This window comes from Diadema antillarum, unplaced genomic scaffold, assembly GCF_040938485.1.
Source record: "Diadema antillarum isolate AM-2024a unplaced genomic scaffold, OU_Dant_1.0 scf00000087, whole genome shotgun sequence".
NCBI lineage: Eukaryota > Metazoa > Echinodermata > Echinoidea > Diadematoida > Diadematidae > Diadema > Diadema antillarum.
Genome location: NW_027270976.1, coordinates 731878 through 752887, shown reverse-complemented (window position 1 = coordinate 752887; position 21010 = coordinate 731878). Strand labels below are relative to the sequence as shown.

The 21010-nt window shown below is 38.7% G+C and overlaps 1 protein-coding gene across 1 annotated transcript in view; it reads right to left on the bottom strand.

Moving 5' to 3' along the window:
* Positions 1–21010, bottom strand: part of LOC139718032 (uncharacterized) — a 92946-nt gene that overhangs the window by 59263 nt on the left and 12673 nt on the right. Inside the window, exons 6-12 of the mRNA XM_071629522.1 lie at positions 17746–17909; positions 16729–16875; positions 16019–16114; positions 12193–12234; positions 10615–10702; positions 10021–10159; positions 6937–7011 (exon numbers count right to left, since the gene is read on the bottom strand). Coding sequence (XP_071485623.1) covers positions 6937–7011; positions 10021–10159; positions 10615–10702; positions 12193–12234; positions 16019–16114; positions 16729–16875; positions 17746–17909 — 751 coding nt within the window. The remainder of the gene's footprint in view (positions 1–6936; positions 7012–10020; positions 10160–10614; positions 10703–12192; positions 12235–16018; positions 16115–16728; positions 16876–17745; positions 17910–21010) is intronic.

The window sequence follows — 21010 nt, the reverse complement described above, 5'->3', positions numbered from 1 at the left end:
GTTTGAAGTTGAGGGAAATGGTACACTCATGAGAAGAGTAACATAATGAAGTTATGACGCTGTGATTTTCCTCATTTGACAAGAACATGTTTTATCTGTTCAATCATCATTGTTTTAATTGTAAAAATTGTCATCCCAGCAAATCAGCATATCAAGTAGTCTATCCTCTCTCACTGCCAGGACATGAACTATTGATATCATATTATAGAGGTCAACAAAGAATCAATTCACGTAGTATCTGAGAATACTTCTATGACAAGTCACAATGATTCTTTCCTGAATTACATCCAAACACTTCATTACTAGAACATGACTTGGATGTCAGTACTACGTACAGCACTCAACAACAGCAACAGAAATGGATGCACTGCACTGGTAAGATTAATATCTTCCATGCCACCCTTCCCCTCCCCCTCACCCCCCCCCCCCCACACACACACACACACACATGCACACAAAAGACACAGATAGTTGTGACCAAAACAAAAATACTGTGTTGTCTCCTTCACTTAAAATTGTGATACTGAATTTGCAGAAAACTTGCAAGATATATGTATTGCTTTACATTCTGATACATTGTTATACCCTGATAATGTGATGGCATTAAGTATTCATTGGCTTGCTACTTGATTGTTCCAAACATCTGCCAAGCATGTATATCAAGCAATCAATTAGCCATATCCCTATAAGGTCATTAATGAAGAATGAGTATGCATGTTCATTTCCAGCTATTAGCCTTAACACCACTCTGTGGGAATCAAAATGTGAGTAGCTGAGTAAACTGACCCTTGTCTAGGTTTCAACAAGACCATCTAAAAGTTGAGGCAAAAACTAGGAGACAGCAGTTTGTCAATTTTATTACTGCAATCAACAGTCATGAATAAATAGCCACATCCCCTTTAAGTGGCCTGAAGGTAGCAGAATGACTAGGCACATTTCTCCCTTCTCTTCCCTACCCTCTTTGCCCCATCCCTCCTTCCCTCTTCCTCTCTTTCTCTCTTTCAATATCGATCACAAACTTTTTTTCACTGCCAAAGTACATGTCCAGAACACAAGTCTTCAAAAAATAGGAATGGCTGTCACTGCAGAGATCATATGAGTCTAGAAAATTTGACTGACATGAGTCTCAAAGATAGCAGTTCATCATTCAATGTTCTTAGCATTACTGTGTGTTAGCAGAGCTTTAGATAGCAGGTCTGTCTATTCCATTCAGCATGACACTTTCTATGGATGGCGAACAAGGCAATCTGCATGTATGAGTCAACTGTTTTTGTCACAGTGTGGTTTCTGTGATACTACTACTCATAACTTTGTGGGGCTTTTAAAACAAATGCATGACAGTGATGATATCCCATTCTCATTTCTCATCAGTACTGTGTATCAGTATTCAACTGATGTTATAGCACTCACCATGAGGCTAGATGGTATCAATGTTGTTACCATCCAAACCCATGTAGCTACAATTCACAAGTACAGCTTTTCTTTCTCACACTGTCTCATTAGGCACAGGTATCTTGCTTTGTGTAGTTTGGGTAATGACAGCAAACTTCTACAGAAGTAACCGGCAAAACTTCCTGCATGTACTAGGCAAGTTTCTCACTTCTTGCAAAACTATATATAGTTTTATGCAGTGTGACCATGCTCGACTGCAACTTCATGTAGTTTGTGACACTATGATAGATCAATTCACGTTGTTTCTGCACACTGTGCATTCTTTTGTACGCTGCTGCGTGTCTAAATTTTTTTCCGCGAGAAAGTGAAAGTATCCATAGTTTCCTATGACTGAAATTACGCATAGTTTTGTCGTAGTGTGACAGAGTGCTCAAACTTCTGAAAGTTATAGGGAAGCAAACTATGTGTAGTTTTGCGTAGTTTGACCATGGGTATATATAGTCATTGTAATGGACTGCCCTGCAGGCTTCATTCTATGTGGGACAAAGTGAAAACAGCACTAAACCCACTTGTGTGTCGTCCACAGCGCAGTAGGTCAATGACCAGATATTTAGGCATTACAATATGAAAACTAGCCATCAGATCAACCACCATGGTATCTAAGGACTGATCATTTCTCCCTCATGGCAAGGTATCGCCTTCTGACTTGCTTCAAGACATGTCAGTTAATAACAAATGTCTTTACTCAGTCATGTCTATGAACAGCAATGCTTGTTGATTAGAATCAAATCTACTTAATAACCTATACACGTACAGTGATAGCATCATTTCATCCTACTGGTTTAAACTTTATTCTGGATTCGACTGTATACCTTTGAAACAAACATTGTTTGAATTCAAATGTGTCAGTTTTATGTCAATATATCTTTAAACCCTCTCATTCCATAAAAGTTTGTTTCTTTGTATTACAGACATACAAAAGCTCATTCCGAATAAATATTCATTCTCCTATGCTGTTGATTCGTGCACAGATACATGTGTGCACACACTTATACTATAAAATCATTACCTCCGCCAAGGGAGGAGGTTATGTTTTCGTTACCGTTGGTTTATTTGTTTGTTCTTTAGTTAGTTAGTTAGTTAGTTAGTTAGTTAGTTAGTTAGTTAGTTAGTTAGTTAGTTTGTCTGTGTGCAAAATAACTCTAAAAGTAGTTAACGGATTGGGATGAAACTTGCAGGAAAGGTTGAGAATGACACAAGTAACAAACGATTAACTTTTGGTAGTGATCCGAAAATTTTGGGGGAATTTATGAAGGATTTTTGATATTTTGGCAGGTAGGGTCAATGAACTTGGGAGTTCAGGCTGCGCGTATTTGAGGTTTGCATGCGCGCACTAAAGTGCGTGCTCTGTTTCTGCTAGGCAAGGCGTGCCGTGCAGCTGAGGGTTTATGACGTAACAAAGGCTTATACATGGGGAAATCGGGCGACTTGCAGCACACAATGCTATAAGTATGTATGGTGGAAATCACTGATATCTCTATGGATGAACAAGATCAGTGGTGGAAATGAGCTGCATACTTGGCGGAGGTCTGCGCTCTCAGAGTGCTTTTCTAGTTATTTTAGTTTCAGCCTTAAATCATTAAACAACATCTGGAATGAACATATTTTGTGCATAAACAGATAAACATATACATGTAACCTTCAAACTGCAGAAATGACACATTGATAAAACCTACAGTATGTTTGTCTTGATGTTGTTGCTTTCCTAGCAGCACTAAATAATGTTCTGATAAGATGCAGATTAATGTACATTAAAAGACAGACAAAGCAATCTCACTTGATGTACACTGTGCAGCTATCTATCAGCAGAATGCCCTCTGTTGGAACATCCCTTACGCACACAATATATGAGCTTGTCAATATCAATAACTAGTACCATCTAATTCAATTGGTGTCTGAGTACAGCTATCCTGACAAATGCCATAAACATGTATGCAAACACGGACCCTTCATAAACATGAACAGCCTGAACAAGACATCCAAACAGAGACACTACATCAGGCAAAACATTGTAGGAGTTTCATTGATATTTGAGGACACCAAAGAACGAGGAGGAAAGTGCAGTGAATGCCAGTCAGGAGTGGATAGATGGCAGCTAAAACATCTGCTGGGGTAGAGTACTCGTCACCTTGGAGACAGACAAGGTCTTACCGCATCACCTTCCGCATTGTGTGAGGGATGCGCAATGTCAGTGCATCCTGAAAGCTCGTCACTCTACAGTGAGTGAGAGGGATGGCTATTCCAGTTGGCAGTGCAACAAGATGGGTTTTGTAATGGGGTGAAGGGATTTTTCCACCACTCCACATAGCTGCAATTACAATCAGGCATTGGTAGCGGAGCAATCAGGGGTGCACATCGTTTATCTATCATCAAATCATCATTAAAATACCATGAGTTATTTGGTTGTCCACTTCCTGTCACATGCCATCACTTTGAGTGACGCTTGATGAAGTTTTACAATCACTGACTGGCTAGTTGGCCAGGAATGACAGAATAATGCACACTCACCTTCATTTTCTTTCTGCACATGGAAATGTTTAATCAACACTCTAATCACAGTCATAAAAATGAATTCCCACATCCCTGATGAAAAAATATCATTTAATTACACTTTAGCAATGTTTTTACACACAAAGGTCACTATACTGTGAAAACCTCAGTCTGCTTAAGTGATATCAAAGGTCATTCCCTACTTAATATGCAAACTTTCAAGTCATTTAAAAGACATGCCATGAAGTGGATTAGTACACACAAATTGCACACCTTGGTATCACAGTCGACCTCCTACATGTCCACCAAGCAACACTGTTATTGGGCAAAATGGTTGTTCCAAAAAAGTCAAAATGTCATTCTGAAGTAGCTCTTGTCTTGTAAGGGAGATAACTTGTATGGTGAAGTCAGCATCTCTCATCAAAACACATTTGAAGAGTACAATCACAACAACAGAATTTCATATTTCTATTTTTTTTTTCATTCACATCAATCTTTCACCTGAAAAGTCATGTATTTATGTTTGATCTACTTTCGTACATAAATCCTTTGGACCAGCAGCTTGTCTGGCACTGGAATCAATAAGACATGATGATAGTTATTAATGAAATCTATTATAAAGAGAGTGACATTTTCCAGGTGTACTCTGTATATTAATAAAGCAATTTTGACCTACATGTTGTCTAAGAAGGGAGGTGAGATTCCTACCTCCCTGGTATAAGAAAGTTTTCCTGTTTCGGCCACATTTTGTGGTTGTCTGTGAATTGGGACTGTCCTTTAACCAAAGCTGAGAGGACTTAAATGATCTACTTTTAGCCCTGCCACATCTCACTTCAATTCAGTCAGAATGTGAATTACAATGACAGCATGATGAGTGCTGTTTGGATTTTACAGTCTTTCATTATCATTGTCATACATTTTTTTTTAATGATGTTTATGTACATACTTTGTGTACGTTATCCATACTGGACGTCCCAGTCAAGCTTTTCATAGCTTATGACGATCCAGACAAAATGTGTAATATGTTTCATGTACAAACTATGTGCATATTTGTGAATAATGTATGTATATGCATTTTGTGAATAAGTCATATCAAATCAAATCAAATCAAATAATCGACACGTATAAAAAGTCATTTGAATTTGTATCTCCATCTAATGACACTAAACCTTGAAGGACTTTCTTCCATATAGTAATTCAAATGGAAATAACAGGAGAAGGTGACTGAGCTTGAATGCCTTGCATCACACCCACAGCATTCTCAAGATGGAAGGAGGAGAAGCCATATTGAGAGTTACTTAACACTCATCAGTATGTAGAAGTTCAGTTGAGTTTGTATCTCATCTAGTAATGGAGGCAGCTGGTGGGTACCAACAGCATTTGGCCGACCTATTTTCAGGCCTTATGGATGTATCATTATACTGTCAATCTGTGGGCAGAGACCGTCGAATGACATGACTGGCACAGAGGGAAAGGTGTCTGTCGGTAGCACACCTGGGCGCATTCTTGCAGTGGATCCAAACCCCACATCACAAATCAGGTTTAGAGTATCAGGTTTGTCCAGCAATGTGTTGGTAAGCACAGCAACAGAACACACAAATATTCTTTGGTTTCATGAAAAGTTACTTAATAAAATGAATGCATATTTACTCTAGTCTTCCCTACACAGGTTCGGTATTTTCCATCACTCAACACACATTTCTCTTTCATTTCAACTTAAACCTAAATTAAAAGACCACATAAAGAGTCACAACCCCATTCCACTCCCTCCCCCTTCCACATAAAAAAAGGCATATTCCTCACAAAATTCACTTAACTAAGTTCCTTCTCCAGTGTGGAAATACCTCAATTGATGTAATTATGAGCATACTGAAATAGCCCCCAAAAGGTTTGTTTTAAGTTGGTAGACATAAATGACAATGATGAAGGGAGACAGGACCTTGTGTTGATGTCAGCCAGGGAATGAAAAGATGACCGTGGTACACTGCATGTATGTACAATGAGAGCAACCGGCTACAATCTCTGGCCTTGCAGTCTGCACTCTCATTGTACCTGTATGCTTCATATCCATCAAATACTGCTTCACTATTCCATAGGGATGGGCTATGACACTGCCCATTTATTAAGCCAAGAAGCTGTACAATATCATCTTACTATCCAAACCTTTTAGAGTAATCAATTATGATCTATAAGCTCTAGTAACAATCAACATAAGGGAACAGACTAACACTGTAACAAACTGAAGTAGACTTCAACAAGAGTGTGCAAATACACGTATCAATATTTAGCTCTGCACATAAAATAACCATAATAAACATATGAAGATAGGCAACCATAGGTATCCATTAAGACAAAGGAAGAACTCCTATCAGTATAGGACTGTGATGACCGATTGTATGAAAATCAAAACCTTACTAATTATACAATAAAAGTCATATATTCCACTGAATTCTCACACTGTAAATATCAGTGATTTTGTATACATTGGAAAACATCACAAGCTTATCAAATAAATAAATATCAAAATACCAAAGATCAAAGTTTATCTTTCTCTCTCTTCTCTCTTTGTTGTTGTTGTTGTTGTTGTTGTATATTTTGGGTATCATTATTCATCTGCTTGGTACTCAAGCTGACTGAAAGTATGACTTTTCTTTTATGTGTATGAAGGTAATCACTTTGGCTAGCTTGAAAGATGATTGAAAAATGACAGTCACAAAGTGATTAATTCTCTTGTGCAAAAAAAAAAGAGAAAGAAAATAAATGCTTGTTTATGTTGATGAATGAAAATTTGTCAATCACCTCCAATACAACAAAATCAGTGATGTTTCATGCATCAAACAAAGAATTACTGTAAAAGTGGAAATTTTCACGGTGTGAAAATTTTCGTGCATTTCGTGCTACCAGAAGATAGTGTGAAATGAAAGCGAGCAAATATTTTTGCATGCCATATGTTCTCAAGTAGTTAATATCCTAATTCTGCCGAATTCATCTTACCTGCAATCTACGAACCCTCTTCACTTGCTTGATCTTTCCATCATAATGAAGTGGACCATCATCCACTGAAGGCTCCTAGAGGCATCAAACAGAAAGAAGTGTAAAACCCTTTCAAGTGGTACATAAAGGCAAATATAGTAATTCTACTGAACACACTGTCCTCTCTCTTCAAAATCTAGTTGACACTTCATTTCTCTTTTGAAGAATACACATTTGGTATGTCATTTTTGCAGTCTCTGAAACGAAATGGGCAAAAACAGGACTGGAGCTTCACAAACATCTTTTTCTGCAGAAGATTACATTGTTTCTTACTTCTGTCATTTGATCTATATTGTAATAAACAAGGAAGATGTTCAAATCAATTACTGAGTTGTCTCAAGCTACATTTTCATTGAAGTTCTTGCTAAAGCAAAACAAGTCATACAAATTTCAGGCTGTACTGGCAATTTCGATTATGCTCACTCCAGAATGGGTATTCTGCTTTAGCTGCTAATGTTATACAAATATGATATCCTCATCAAGAATGATAATCAAAATACATCATCACTATCTCTACAGAACTTAATTATCTGAACAGGTTATCAAAGATGAAAAATGCAAAATGATTTGAAAAGCGAAATAGTCAGATGAGAGATTTTGTGTTTTTTCAATACAGGCAAATCCTGTTATGACGAAGACCTCAGGACTGGCAATTTTCTTTCAGTATATATTATAGAATGGGTAGCGAGAATCCTGCGATCTGATTGGTCGAGAGCTATGTGTTGATTTTTACTGGCCGCACGCTACGTACGCTGAGTCACAGTGGTAAACATGTTATCGCGCACTTGTAGCAAGAGTACGCGTACTTGTAACAAAGGTTTGCGCACTAAGCAAGCGTTCACGCACTCAAGTTGGCCATGCGTCCAGTAAATACTGATGCATGGCTGGCCGTGCGTCCAGTAAAAACTGATGCATGCTCGTTTACGGCAAGCCAAAAGGAAATGCATCCAGTAATTTTGTCATCGGGTAACACGATAGAAAAATGGGTTTTTGACAAGAAAATTACCCATTCTATAAATCAGATGACGCACATGTCTTTTCGTGCGTCAGACGGAATATAGTGTGCATGCGGTAACTATGGAATTTAGCCTAAACCCACTCGGCTTCGCCTCGTGGGTTAAGCATTCCATAGTTGCCTTATGCACACAATTCCGACTGACGCACTCAGACCTGTGCGTCATTTGTATATTGAAATTTCGCTACAGCCAAACAGTAAAGTATGTAAAAAGATACATATAATAATTTGGGGAACTGAATTTCTACTTCATTGTAACAAGAATTTTGTCAAAACCATGTACTTCTTAAGGGGAGTGCAATGTATTCGGTATTCTGAACCACAGGGAGTTAGTGTATTGGACAGAAAAAGACTTTTGGAGGAATATGAAACTCATTTCACTTATGACTGAAAAAAAAACAACCCAAAAAACATTGTAAGTCAAAGCGTTAGTGCTGCAATCTCATTGAGTTGGCAAAGGAGATATTTTGTACAACAAACTTTCTCAGGGATTCACTTTGAAATCATTTTCTCAAAATCTCCAATTCTCACACTCTCGCTTAAGATGTACTTTCTCCCACTTAACATTTAGCCTTCTCTAGCTCAACTTTAGTTGCAGGGGGAGGGCATGGGAGGGGGCAGGGCCTCCCCTCAGTAGGGAGATTTGTTTAATTTGGGATATAAAATTATGAGATTTGAAGCATACCTGTGAGGCAATTTTGTAAATGTAATTGCATTACAGGTATGCACCAAATCTCATGCTTTTATCAATAACTGGCTTTCTGAGAATAAAATGCAAACAGGACATTTTATAATTTACTTCTGGATTGAAAATTACTTTTTTTCCTTGCCACACCTGGAGGTGTGAGAAATGGATGCTGGGCGTGTGAGCGTGAGATGAGGAACTGAGGTGTGAGTCTCACGCCGGAGGCATATCTCTCCCTCATATTTCAGCAAATGTGGATTTCATAATTTGCTTGAAATATATATATGTATATAAATAGTGCGAGAGATAATTCCCTTCCCAAACGTACGCAGTGCCTCATTGTGGGTAGCATATACTGAAAAAAATTGGACTGAGGCGGACGTTGCTCTCGAGAGCAACGTCCGCCTCAGTCCAATTTCTTTCAGTATATATATATATATATATATATATATAGACATAAAAATCGAAGCCCCCCCCCCCCCCCCCCCGAATAAAATAAGGTGAAGCGGGCTTGGCCTCGTACGTTGTGGGTGCTGCATTATCTTTATGTAGGTGTGACGTAGGAATGACTGCTCGCAGACGTTACAGTATGTTCACTATAATAGCCTTTTATTCTCCCGAGCTTTCAACCGAGTTACCGGGCTTTTTCAAGGGCTTTTAAGGCGTTGGGGGTATGCCTGCTGTGTGTGAGGTCAGTGACACTGACACCACTGCAGAGACTCCAACCCAAAGCACCTTCTGATCTGGAGATTCTCCCGCCTGAAACCCCTAGCAAACGGGAGACTCCAAGTTGATGTTTGCGAAGCGCGAAGTTCCCAGGGTTAGATGCTCTCTGGTGCTATATAAGGATTATTTTTTGCAACATACAATAGCAATAAGTAAGAAATCCTTTCGAACGGGAGACTCAGAGCCAGGGCGGGAGAAATTAAATCCCAAACGGGAGAACGGGACATTTTGCAAAAATGGGTTTTCGGCGGGAGATCTCCCGTCGAAAACGGGAGAGTTGGAGTCTCTGCCACTGACACCGCACACAAGAGAAAAGAGGCAAGAAAGTTTGGCAAGGTATGCTAACAGTGTAAAATTAGAAACATTGACTACAGAGCTGCCAAGTTTCCTTGATTCTGCAGAAGGACCCCTGGAAAAAAAAAATCAGATATCTCTTCAGGTCCTGACAAGAAGATGGAAGAGCATCCTTGATTTGGGATTATTTCTACCTATTATGAGATGCAGGTAGCACACGAAAATCTCTCTGATGTTCATGTGTGAATGTTGCTAGTCCTGGGACTGGTGAAATGTGCTGTCATGTGTTGGATTAAGAGTTGTGAGGAAACATGAGAGAACTCACCAAGAGATTCTTAGCTCTTTGTAGCTCTGGTCGGATGTCTAAGGCAATCTCTTCCATCTTGGATGACTGCAACCTCTGCTTCCTCCTGCTTGATTTCTCTGATGAGAGTGGGGGTGTGGTCGACTCACCAGCTTCTTGACTGAGATCAAGGAAGAACATGATTTATACTGGTTATCTGTCTCCATGGAAACAGGACTTCAAACTGAGTTTGTGTTTGAATTGCATTGCAACATCTGTCTGACTGCAGTGCTACAGGGTACATGAACAATGAATTTTCCTGAATTGGTAGTTATGACTGGTGATTCATTCACATCGAAGACTAGATGAATAAATACTCTGCATCTTGAACTGTGTTTGCAAGGTAGTGACCATGCAAACTTGCAGACATAAACCTAGAGATGTAGGATGTAAAAATAAAACATATACTAGACCCTGTAACAACGCACAGCTTGTTATGAAAGAACAATATAAAATCTTTCCATATTCCTGTAATATGAGGAAAAATGTTAAATATTATATTCATACTGATTGGTAGCTACAAGTTATAAGAATTTCCCCTTATACACTCAGACACCACTGAGAGTGTTCACATACCGGTCATCTGGCTGATCCCCTTCCTCTTTTGGTGTGTCTGTGCAAGGACTGGACGTTCGTGCAGCTGTCACGGCAATGTTCAGCTCCACTGGATTATGGACAGTGAGTATGTTATGACAGCATGTTCAATCAAAAGATCTTAATTCAGTTCAGTCATAATACACAACAAGAGTTTCAGTAAGACAGACAGACACACAACACATTGTTCACAATGATAAGTGAGGTTTTGGAGGGAGGAAATACAACGTAGCATGACTTTAATATCATCATCATTGAAAGATAGAAAACTGTACAAACTGTGTGAATCATGCCACAATAGCATTTAAAGAACAAATACAAAAAAGAAAAGCTTCAAACATGCACAATAGGAAGCAATAAAAGTGGCAAAAAAAAAGGAAAATATTGCAAGCTTTGGAAACACAAGGTGCCAGTTAACAGATAAAGCCTTTTCAGTCCATCAAATTGATACTAAATCAAATCTGAACAAAGAAAGAAAACTAGAAATGTCGCAACAGCAACTGGTGTATGCCTCCGCCATAATGCATGGTTCTCCTAATAGGTCTATAGTACAATGTCTTGACAATGTGTGATGACAGTTTCACACAATTGGCAAAATATTGAAATGACAGGTTTGCCACAAATGTGCTGAATGTTCACTTTCCTAGAACTAGGTTCAATTGGATGAATGATTAAAACGTCAAAGTGCAGGTATTTGGGGGAACTGATGATTTTTACTTGACTTTTGACCCTTTTATAAGTTTATGCATTGAGTAATTATCAAGGAATTGAGAAAAAGTATAATTTCAGTATCAAATGGTAAAATAGTATTATCTAAACCTGGCCTTTGACTTTTGACCTCACAGTTCCAAAGAGAATCACTGTTAGGTAGAACATGCATAAATATATAAGTTTCATGATAATACCTTGAGTTACTTTTGAGATATGGAAGAAGAAGTGCAATTTAGCACTTTCACTTGACCTTTGACCTTTGACCTTTTGGCAAGAAACTTCCCACAGAATATATATTGGGTTATACATGCATACATCAAGTTAAAATAAATCCTTCAAGCATTGCATAAATATAAGGAAAGTAGTGATATTTTGAGGAGTTGACCTTGACCTTTGACCCCGACCTTTGACCCATGACCCCCAACTTCCCTAGATAATCACTGCCCATCGGTACATGCATATATACTAAGTTCCATGAAGATACCTTGAACCATTTGCGAGATATGGAGAAAAACATGAAATTTCAACCTTTTTTTCACAAAATAACCTGTGACCTTTGACCTTTGACCCCGTGACCCTAAAATCCAAACAAAGTATTATCCCCCCAGGATATACCCTCATACCAAGTTTGATGCAAAACCACCTCACGGTTCTTGAGATATCGACAAAAACAAAATGGGACGGACGGACGACCCGAAAACATAATGCCTCCGGCCACTTCGTTGGCGGAGGCATAAAAAACAACCTATTAAAACGTCAAGCTTTATATCCATCAAAGAAATAGAAAAAGAAAAAGAGACCATGAAAAGCTGAATTTCTTGCTTCAACATGCAAACATCAGCAGCTCACCTACATCTGAGACTGTGGATTCTGTTTCAGTGACTGATATGACTTCTCAGGTGTAGAATGAAGGAAACACATACAGAGAAAGCCACAGAAACAAGGAAATGAGTGAGGAAGATAGATCTTCACTGCAAATACATCTAAGGGTAAATGTTGCAAAAAAGTAGTAACTTTCATGAAGCACTTACAAATGTATTTCAAGCAATGAATATCACAATTCATTATTACTCTTTTATAATCACTACATTTACATTTCCGTGTAAATTCCGGAACTTGATGTGAAATACTCTGTAGAATAAACCAATATTTCTTTGATGAAGATGATAATAATAATAACTTGAAGAAAGAAGAAGTGATAATATGATAGATTTGATAGACAGGAAATAAGCAATGCATTACAGATTTGCACACTCACATTTAGACAATCACATAACATGAAGTGATGCAAAGCAGCCATGATTTGAAATAGATAACACATTACGTTCACAGAAAAGCAATTTCCAAATTGTGCCTTGCCTACTTCAGCCTACAGTGGACTCCCATTATAACGAAGTCCTTCGGATCGGCAGTTTTTCTTTCGTTATAACCAAACAAATAAATACAATAGATACATAGAATGGATGATGTTGCGGCCTGAATTTTTACTTCGTTGCAACTGGACTTTCATTATAACCGTATTCATGACACTGGGAGTGCACTGTATTTAGAATGCTCATTTTAAGATAGAATGTAAGAATGGAACAAATATTGAAAGTGGTATGTGGAAATGTGCATAGGTGTCAGTGGTAAATTGCATATTTGAAGAAAAGAAACATAACTGAGTTTCCTTAGCATTACATTTCTTCAGAGCAATAAATTGTGAGAAACCAAAATGTCATAATGTAGAGAGAAGTTCTAGGTAGATCTCTAACCCAAGTTTGGATGCAAATGGAACAACAATTATTCATAAAAAAGCATCTCTGGGTAAATTTGAATACTAATTTCAATACATTTACAGACAGACAATGGATGGGCAAAGGTTGGACAATATTTCAATTTCTTAGTCCCACCTCTATTTTACCTGGCTAAACAACAGAATTTGACCACAATGCAACCTTGTGCACAGCAACAGGCAGGCATCCGCTTATTAAACCCTAATCCCATCGGGGGGGGGGGGGGGGGGGGGGGGGGCCTTTTTGGCCCCCCTACATATCTCGTGGATCGCGCGATCCTCACGAAAATTTGCACTAAGGTAGAGGCCAATGTAATCTACAAGACTGTATAGTTAGATTTTTCAAATTTTAATTCAAGTATTTTATACTAATTAATTTATGCTAATTTATGCAAAAGATTTTTGATTTTTGGTGAACATATTCTTTTCAATATCCTCAACAATAATATTGAAGCAAAAATTCGGCTTCATAATTATTTCTTATGTATTTTCTGTTTATTGAATTTCTTACGTATTTCTATGTTTTTTACTTTTTTGTTTTTGTTTTTTTCATCAAAATTTGTCGCAGAAACTTTTTAAAGCATAATCAGGCTAAAGCAAATCATTATCAGCCATTGAAAGTAAAAATATTTATTTTCATATGAATTGCAAAAACATAATTTACATTAGATTTGTACACAAAATCACCTTTTTGAGCAATTTTTGGGCCGACGAATTTTTTTCAAAGGGGCGTGGCTTCAAAACGGTATGCCCGGGAGCAACAAATTTGGTCTCAAAAGTTGCGCAATACTTGAAAAAAAAAAGTCATAAAATGTCGCGGCAAGAGCATCACGCGTTGTGGAATAATCACCCGAAACGACGAGGGGGGAGGGCCAAAGTGGCCCCCCCGTTGGGAATAGGGTTAAAATATACTAGCTATTTATTATCAATTGCAGATACTTCAGTGAAAGTATATTAGCTTGTTCCTATTTCAGTTGTAGCCACTGCACTTAAATTCCTATAGGTTGACATAAAAAAGTGAAAAATGCTCAGAATTACGATAGAAATTTGATACACTACAAGAATAGCATGTGCTGCTCACAGGATGTCCGATGGACACAGGTCTTAGTATATTGTACTAGTTAAGAAAACTGCTCTCTATAGCAGCATGGGGAAAGGGTCGGGGAGAAAAGATGGTTGCATTGTAGTAGACTTTAGAGCAAAGTGCCCTTGAATCCCAGAAATTTAGGTTCACAGAACCTTTCTGCATGGCTCTTATAATCAATTGAACCAGTGATAAAATGACTTGCCAAAGTGTATGCCAAACATTCTTATTCTGTGTGATTGAGTGCATTGTTAATTTCCAACTTGTGTGTTCAGCATGTACATTTGTATGAAGCATTTTTTCAGGGTAAAGTGAGCAGTGTTACAATATAAGAAAGGGAAATGGGGTAAGTTTTTGTACATCAACTTAAAAAAAAGGAGAAAATTACACTAAGTTGCAGGAAACAATGACCTTTCTTTGACATTGACTATTTGTAGGTAGGGGGTAAGGGGAGAAGATAGGGTTAAGAATGAAGAAGGAAACCATTCATTCAGGAATCTATTTTATCCACAAAAAAAAAATCAAAATACTAATATGGTGGTGCTATTTACTCTATATCCTATCTAATTTGTGAAAAATTGGGTTTCTATTCTATATAAATGATGGTGTGATAAGTGACTGTTAGGTCTATCTCATGATAAAGTCATAATCTTGATGTCCCATGTGTTTTAGGTTAATGTTAATTGTTGTTGTGTAACAGGGTAATTTTGTCAAATGATGTAAATCATGAAATATGATGGTGGAAAACACATTCTCACATGAAGTAATCCAAACAATTAAATGTTATATGTGACCTTGCATCCAACACAACAAAAAAACGCATGCCCTGCTCAACCCTGCACAACCCTGCACAACCCCGCTCAAACCGATCGATAAATTGCCAAAATGCTACAATAATTATAATGAAAGTGCTTCACACGATACCATTTATGTCACATGTAGCTTGCATTCTATGAGGTGATTGACTAATAGGTGATGTTCAATACTGGATTTGCGAGTAAATTTTCAGATTCTGTCACTTTTTGCGTGAAAAAATCATGCCTTTACAATAACGTAGCTTAAAGGGACTGTACAGTACTGGTTGAGGTGGGGATTCAGGTTTCTAAGTTCCTAAGTGAGATAATGAGAAACCTCTAATGAAATATGAAAGAGCATGTAATTTTAAGAAGGATTCAACATTTATTTGATGAAAATTGGTTTCCAAATGGCTGAGATATCAAAAAAAGTGATAATAATAAAAGGCGACAGGCCACGCCTTTATTAGGATCTCTTTGCTTCACCTTGTTTTTGGATATCTCAGCCATTTCAAAACCGATTTTCATCAAATAAACTTTTGATACCCCTTAGAATTGCATGGTCTTTGACACCTCATAGAGTTGCTCCTGAATATCTCACAAAACGTTAAAAGCTAAATCCTCACCTCAACCAGAACTGTACACACCCTTTAAGGTCATTTGAAAGAAAAACAACTATAGATGTGTCATGTAATATCCAATCAAAGCTTGGCATTTTCTCTACAACTCTGTTCATTTCATGTACAGGGTAACAGAAATCTATAAAAGTTACATAGTTTTGAAAAAACAAAATGCTTTTCTAGAGCATGACTATGTTGCGGTCTCAGAATGATGTGGCACACAGGGGGTTTACACAATGGCACATAAAGAGTTAAACATCATTTTAAAGCATAAAGCTTGCTCTTTCAGAATCTGCCATTAATGAAAAATCAATGTCTGGTGACTTTTTTTGTATTTTTGTGATGCAGGGTCACATATATAGAGGTGTGAGTGGAAAAGGGGGAGGCTGAGTGAAATATTTACCTGAAGACTCTGTGTCAGACTCTACTGGGGGTAAATACTTGGCCCTCAACTGGTTGATTCGTTCTGAAAGCTTCTTCCAGAAGCTGTATGATGGGTCTGTAGAGATGATAACACACATGGCAATATTCTTATTATACATTTCAATGTGCATTACAGCAGTCACCTAACTCTTAAATTTGTAAATCCAGTCCAGTTTATCTGCTGACTGTGAAGACTGTTACTGAGAAAAAACAAACAAACAAACAAACAAACAAACATTGGTACTTACAGTTTCTATTGACAATTTCTCACTGATGTATAAATATTTGACTTCAGTATGCTTTCTCCCTAAAACACATCTTATGAGCACTTTTTCTGACACAACATATAACAAGTCTGCACTTTGCAAGAACCTAAATTTGTTTACATTTCTCTTATAGATGGCAAAGAGCAGCAAGGTAACATAAACCAAATTTTGTTTCAGACTGTCCCCCACTTAACTGTTAAAGATCAATTCAAATGCTGCATAAGAATACCTCAAGGAAGTCATTTTGCCATACTTTGTGGAATGCCAAATGTGAGTAGTATCCACGACTGCTTTAACCTAACGTGACGGTCTTACAGGATAAGTCGTTCTATGGACAGTATCTAGTCATAGCACCAATATATTGTTTGCTATAGTAAGCTGTTACGGTAAGAAGCCTATCAAAAGCTAAGTTCTCCTACTTTACCTCTGCTTCTGCATCTAGAACCAGTCTCGGGCCTCCCTTGGGCCAGGACCTCACTTAGCTGCCTGTATGCCTCCTTCCAGTCAACTGTATTCTCACTCATGTAGAACTCCACAAGAAGCACCAGGTCTGGGATATTATGCATGACACCTGGAGGAGGTCAAAGGTGAGATCAGAGTGCTCAGGAATTCATGATCAATACACTAAATAAATCCCTATATACTCCGTCTTTGTTACAAACCCTCCCCCTGAAATGACTTTAGTTCCTACAGTCAAACCTGCTTTAGCAGCCACCTGTCTATAGCGGCCACCTGTCTACAGCGGCCACTGAAAAATCCCCCCGAGAGAAAAGCCCTGTTAAAGACCCTGTGTATAGCAGCCTCCCGCCTATAGCGGCCTCCCGCCTAACGCGACCAGCGGCCACAACTGTTGTTTCCCGCGGTAATTTTCAACCTGTCTATAGCGGCCACAGACCCAATGGAGCCGTAGCCGAACCAGTTATTCAGCGTGTTTTTCTGCTTTGTAGCCGTGCCAGTCATTCCTGGGCAATGTTCAGTGATCACCACCGCTGCATTCATCACTCTTTCTGTCATAATACTGCACTAGTGTTAAGCTTTCTTCATGGTACACATGCTACTGCTACCGGCATTGCTCAATGCATGAAACACGCTTGCACATGCATACGTACACACATACATGTACATGTAAGTACTTACAGATGTATACAACAATGCACACAAATTTGGATAACCTGTGTATAGCGGCCACCTGTATATAATGGCCACTTTTTCGTCTCCCTTGGGTGGCCACTATACACAGGTTTGACTGTATATCAAATGCTTTACAACGAATTTTTGGATGATTTACAGTAGATTTCATGTTGGGACATTTCATAGCAGTGTACAAAAGCAAATGTTCAAGACAGCCATTGGATGGTTTACTTGTCCTTGCATGTCTCACATAACAATAAGGATTCAAAGCAAAGATTGATCAAGTTTGAAAAGGATGCATTGTAGTTACCTAGCTCCTTGCACTTGAAACGCCACAGTTCCTCATGGGAGACTAGAAATTGCCACCTGTGACAGACGCCCTCTACCTGCAGCAGATCGCCAGGTGACAACAAGCTGAAAACATTGAGAAGCACTCTGTCTGGCAGACTGTTGATGTCCATATGGTCTGCAAGCCTGTTACCATGGTGACAAAGAGACAGGCTTTGTTTGATATCTACACTAGAATTAATGATTGTGTTTTATATAAGAACAGTGCATTATACCACAGCACACAACGTTCAAATAGATTTGATGGGGAAAAAATTAACTGGCAGAGACCATTATGAAATACGCAGTGGTTCTACCAAGGAAAAATATTGCAATACTATAGATAAGAAAATATGAATGAAATATTTTCAAATCTATCCTTTTCACTCGCTAATGACCGCAAGTAACACGACATGGATATATAATTGCTGCAGAGAAAGTAGAATATGAATAACGACACCAAGAACAGTGATCTTCACTGCAAACACTAAACCAGAGCAGCAAATGGAAACCTGAATTATAGAACTGAAATAAGCTTTATTTCTTGCTTGATTGGCTTGGATAAGAACTATATTAGTAACATCACTGCAAATAATGTTAATACTCTCATGTCTCTCATGGCTGTAGATACCAAAACTTTCACATCTTTACACAAAGCTCATTGAAGGTTCCTTGGATGCTATTGAGTCTATTCTTTTTAAAAAGAATGAAAAGTAGAAGAATTCAGAGCACAAAATGACACATGAATAGGATCATGACACTTCAACCAATGGAATTCCCTCCACAGCAAACCCTTCTACAAAGATGAACACACATAGTATACAAATAGTGAATGGTCACGAGTGCAATGGTACATGATTTCGCACAAGGTGAAAAATACATGTAGGGGCACTCAACGAGGCGAAGCCGAGTTGAATAGTGCCCCTCATCTTCACCGAGTGCGAGATCTTGTTTTATAAAATGGGTTCAAGAATGTAGCCAATAGGAAGCGCTGAAATGAGACACACCTCCTTCCTTTACTTCAGTACAACTGCACTGCCTGTAATCCTATGGTAGATTGCCGATCGTCTGTGCGCGCGGCGGCTCCTTTGATGAATTGCATGCATACGCGTACGTGCTGTCAATCCTGTAAACAACTTCTAGTTCGGGCTGCCGGCCGGCCGGCCTGTCTTCCCTTGTGCATGTTATGTGGCGTACGTACGTATACTGTACTATACGTACACTTTGTACAGTACAGTAGACCAAGCGTTATGGGACCGGACGCGTACATGGAGTCACTTTGAAGAGCAAATCCAACGATTTAGCAGGTTAATTCTCACGCCGTTTTCAGAGTATGTTGTCTAGTAGGCCTATATGAGGAGTCTATATCAAGTCTTTAAGGTAAAGGGTGCATATTCTATGTAAAATAAGTAAGTTTTCATGCGGGTGTCCGGAAACCCAACCCCCCATTATACTTATACTGTATGTGCGGGACTTCCGCGAGTGCGACGTGCGTAAAAGTTTGGGACGAACATCTTCGGACGTCTTGACCCACACAGGTACGTGAAAAACGCTGAAAAATGATGTTAGTTTTCGAATTTTCGACCCATTTTATAAAACAAATGATGCACAGGATTATTTCGTGGCGTTAGTGTAGGCGTAGTGCACTCGAGGGTATTTACAATTGTGAAACATGCACGAGGCGAAGCCGAGTGCATGTTGCACTACATTGTAAATACCCGAGAGTGCACTACGCCTACACTAACGCACTCTATCCTGTGCATCATTTGTATACTATTGCACGAGTAAAGACCATACACTATGTTTTATACAACACCTCCGACGTCAACTGATGTGGTCCACACAGATTCTTGAGTTTAGCACAGAAATGGTAACCCTTTTTGTGAATAGCAAAGGAGCAGCTGCACAGTTACAGTCCGCCGTCAAGTGTTTGCGTACGTGTATGTAAGTAGATACAGTTAAACTCACCTAAGTCGACGTCGCATATGTCGAATAATCGCGCAAGTCGAAGATTTTAAAAAGTCCCGATTTTTCCCCATTGACTTACGTGTATTAATTCACTCACAAGTCGAATTTTTTAAGTCGAATACTCGCCTAAGTCGATGAAATTTCAAGAACACTTTCACGGAAAAACCATTGAATTCACTGTGCCTAAGTCGAATAAGATTTTATTGTGTAATAAATCACTGTCAAAATCACGAGACGTCAGTTTTTGTTTACATACAGTATTACCAAAAGAAACTTTTGCTTCAATAAACATTAACGTTTCATTAACGCAAGCGGTTTCACCTGAATCGTTATTAATGCAAACTAACGATCGGGAAAACTAACGTTTGTAGTAACGATCCCATGCGCAAATTAACGATGTTTCGTTGACATTAACGATAGGTAAGGCAAGAACTCACGCGGGATTTTGGTTTCCGTTACCCAGACCTGGTGAAAGGACGACGTAGCCCCTGCCGAGTGTAGCGAGCTACGCCTTATATACTTAGCGGAGTCTTTTCGCGAATCGAATCACGATTTCGCGAATGGTTAATACGCGACCGGGGTCACCAAAAACGCACGCCGGGCCACCGGAAAAAAAAGCCCAATGTTTGCCTTCAGTTTTGGAAATGAACAGCGGTAACAATTGGCTCCATAAGATGCTAGAATAAATGTCAGATGTTTCCTCTTAATTTTTGAAATGAATAACTGTAATATTCAATGTGGATAAAGTGTCTTGCTGAAGGGCAAATATCGGGCACACTGCTCCAGCTCTCGGCTCCAGAGTAGACAACATACATGTACATTTTAAATACATGTGTACGCGTGGTGTAACTGTAAGTCGATTTTTTTGACTTACGCACAAGTCGAAACTTGCCTAAGTCGATGTGTTTTGCTGAGTCCCGAGAAGATCGACTTATGCGAGTTTAACTGTATGTACGCATAACCAATCGGTAGAAGTTGTATAAAAAAATGTGTGACAAATGTACACGTTTGCAAGCACACTTGTAATTGATGAGTACGCGCGGCAAATTTTTGTTTACTGTGACATCAGAGCCGTGCAATGGAACACATGCGCTATCCATTTTTTGCTCAATAAAATTGCATAGCTGACAGCCACAGCGTGCAATGGTATTTTTAACTGAATGTCATGTGATGGGCAATCAACTAATCGGATAGCTACATTCTAGGAAGGTGTTGTATAAAGTGCAAGTACATGACTCAATGATGTAAAAATATTGCGAGACAGCAAGATAACATACATT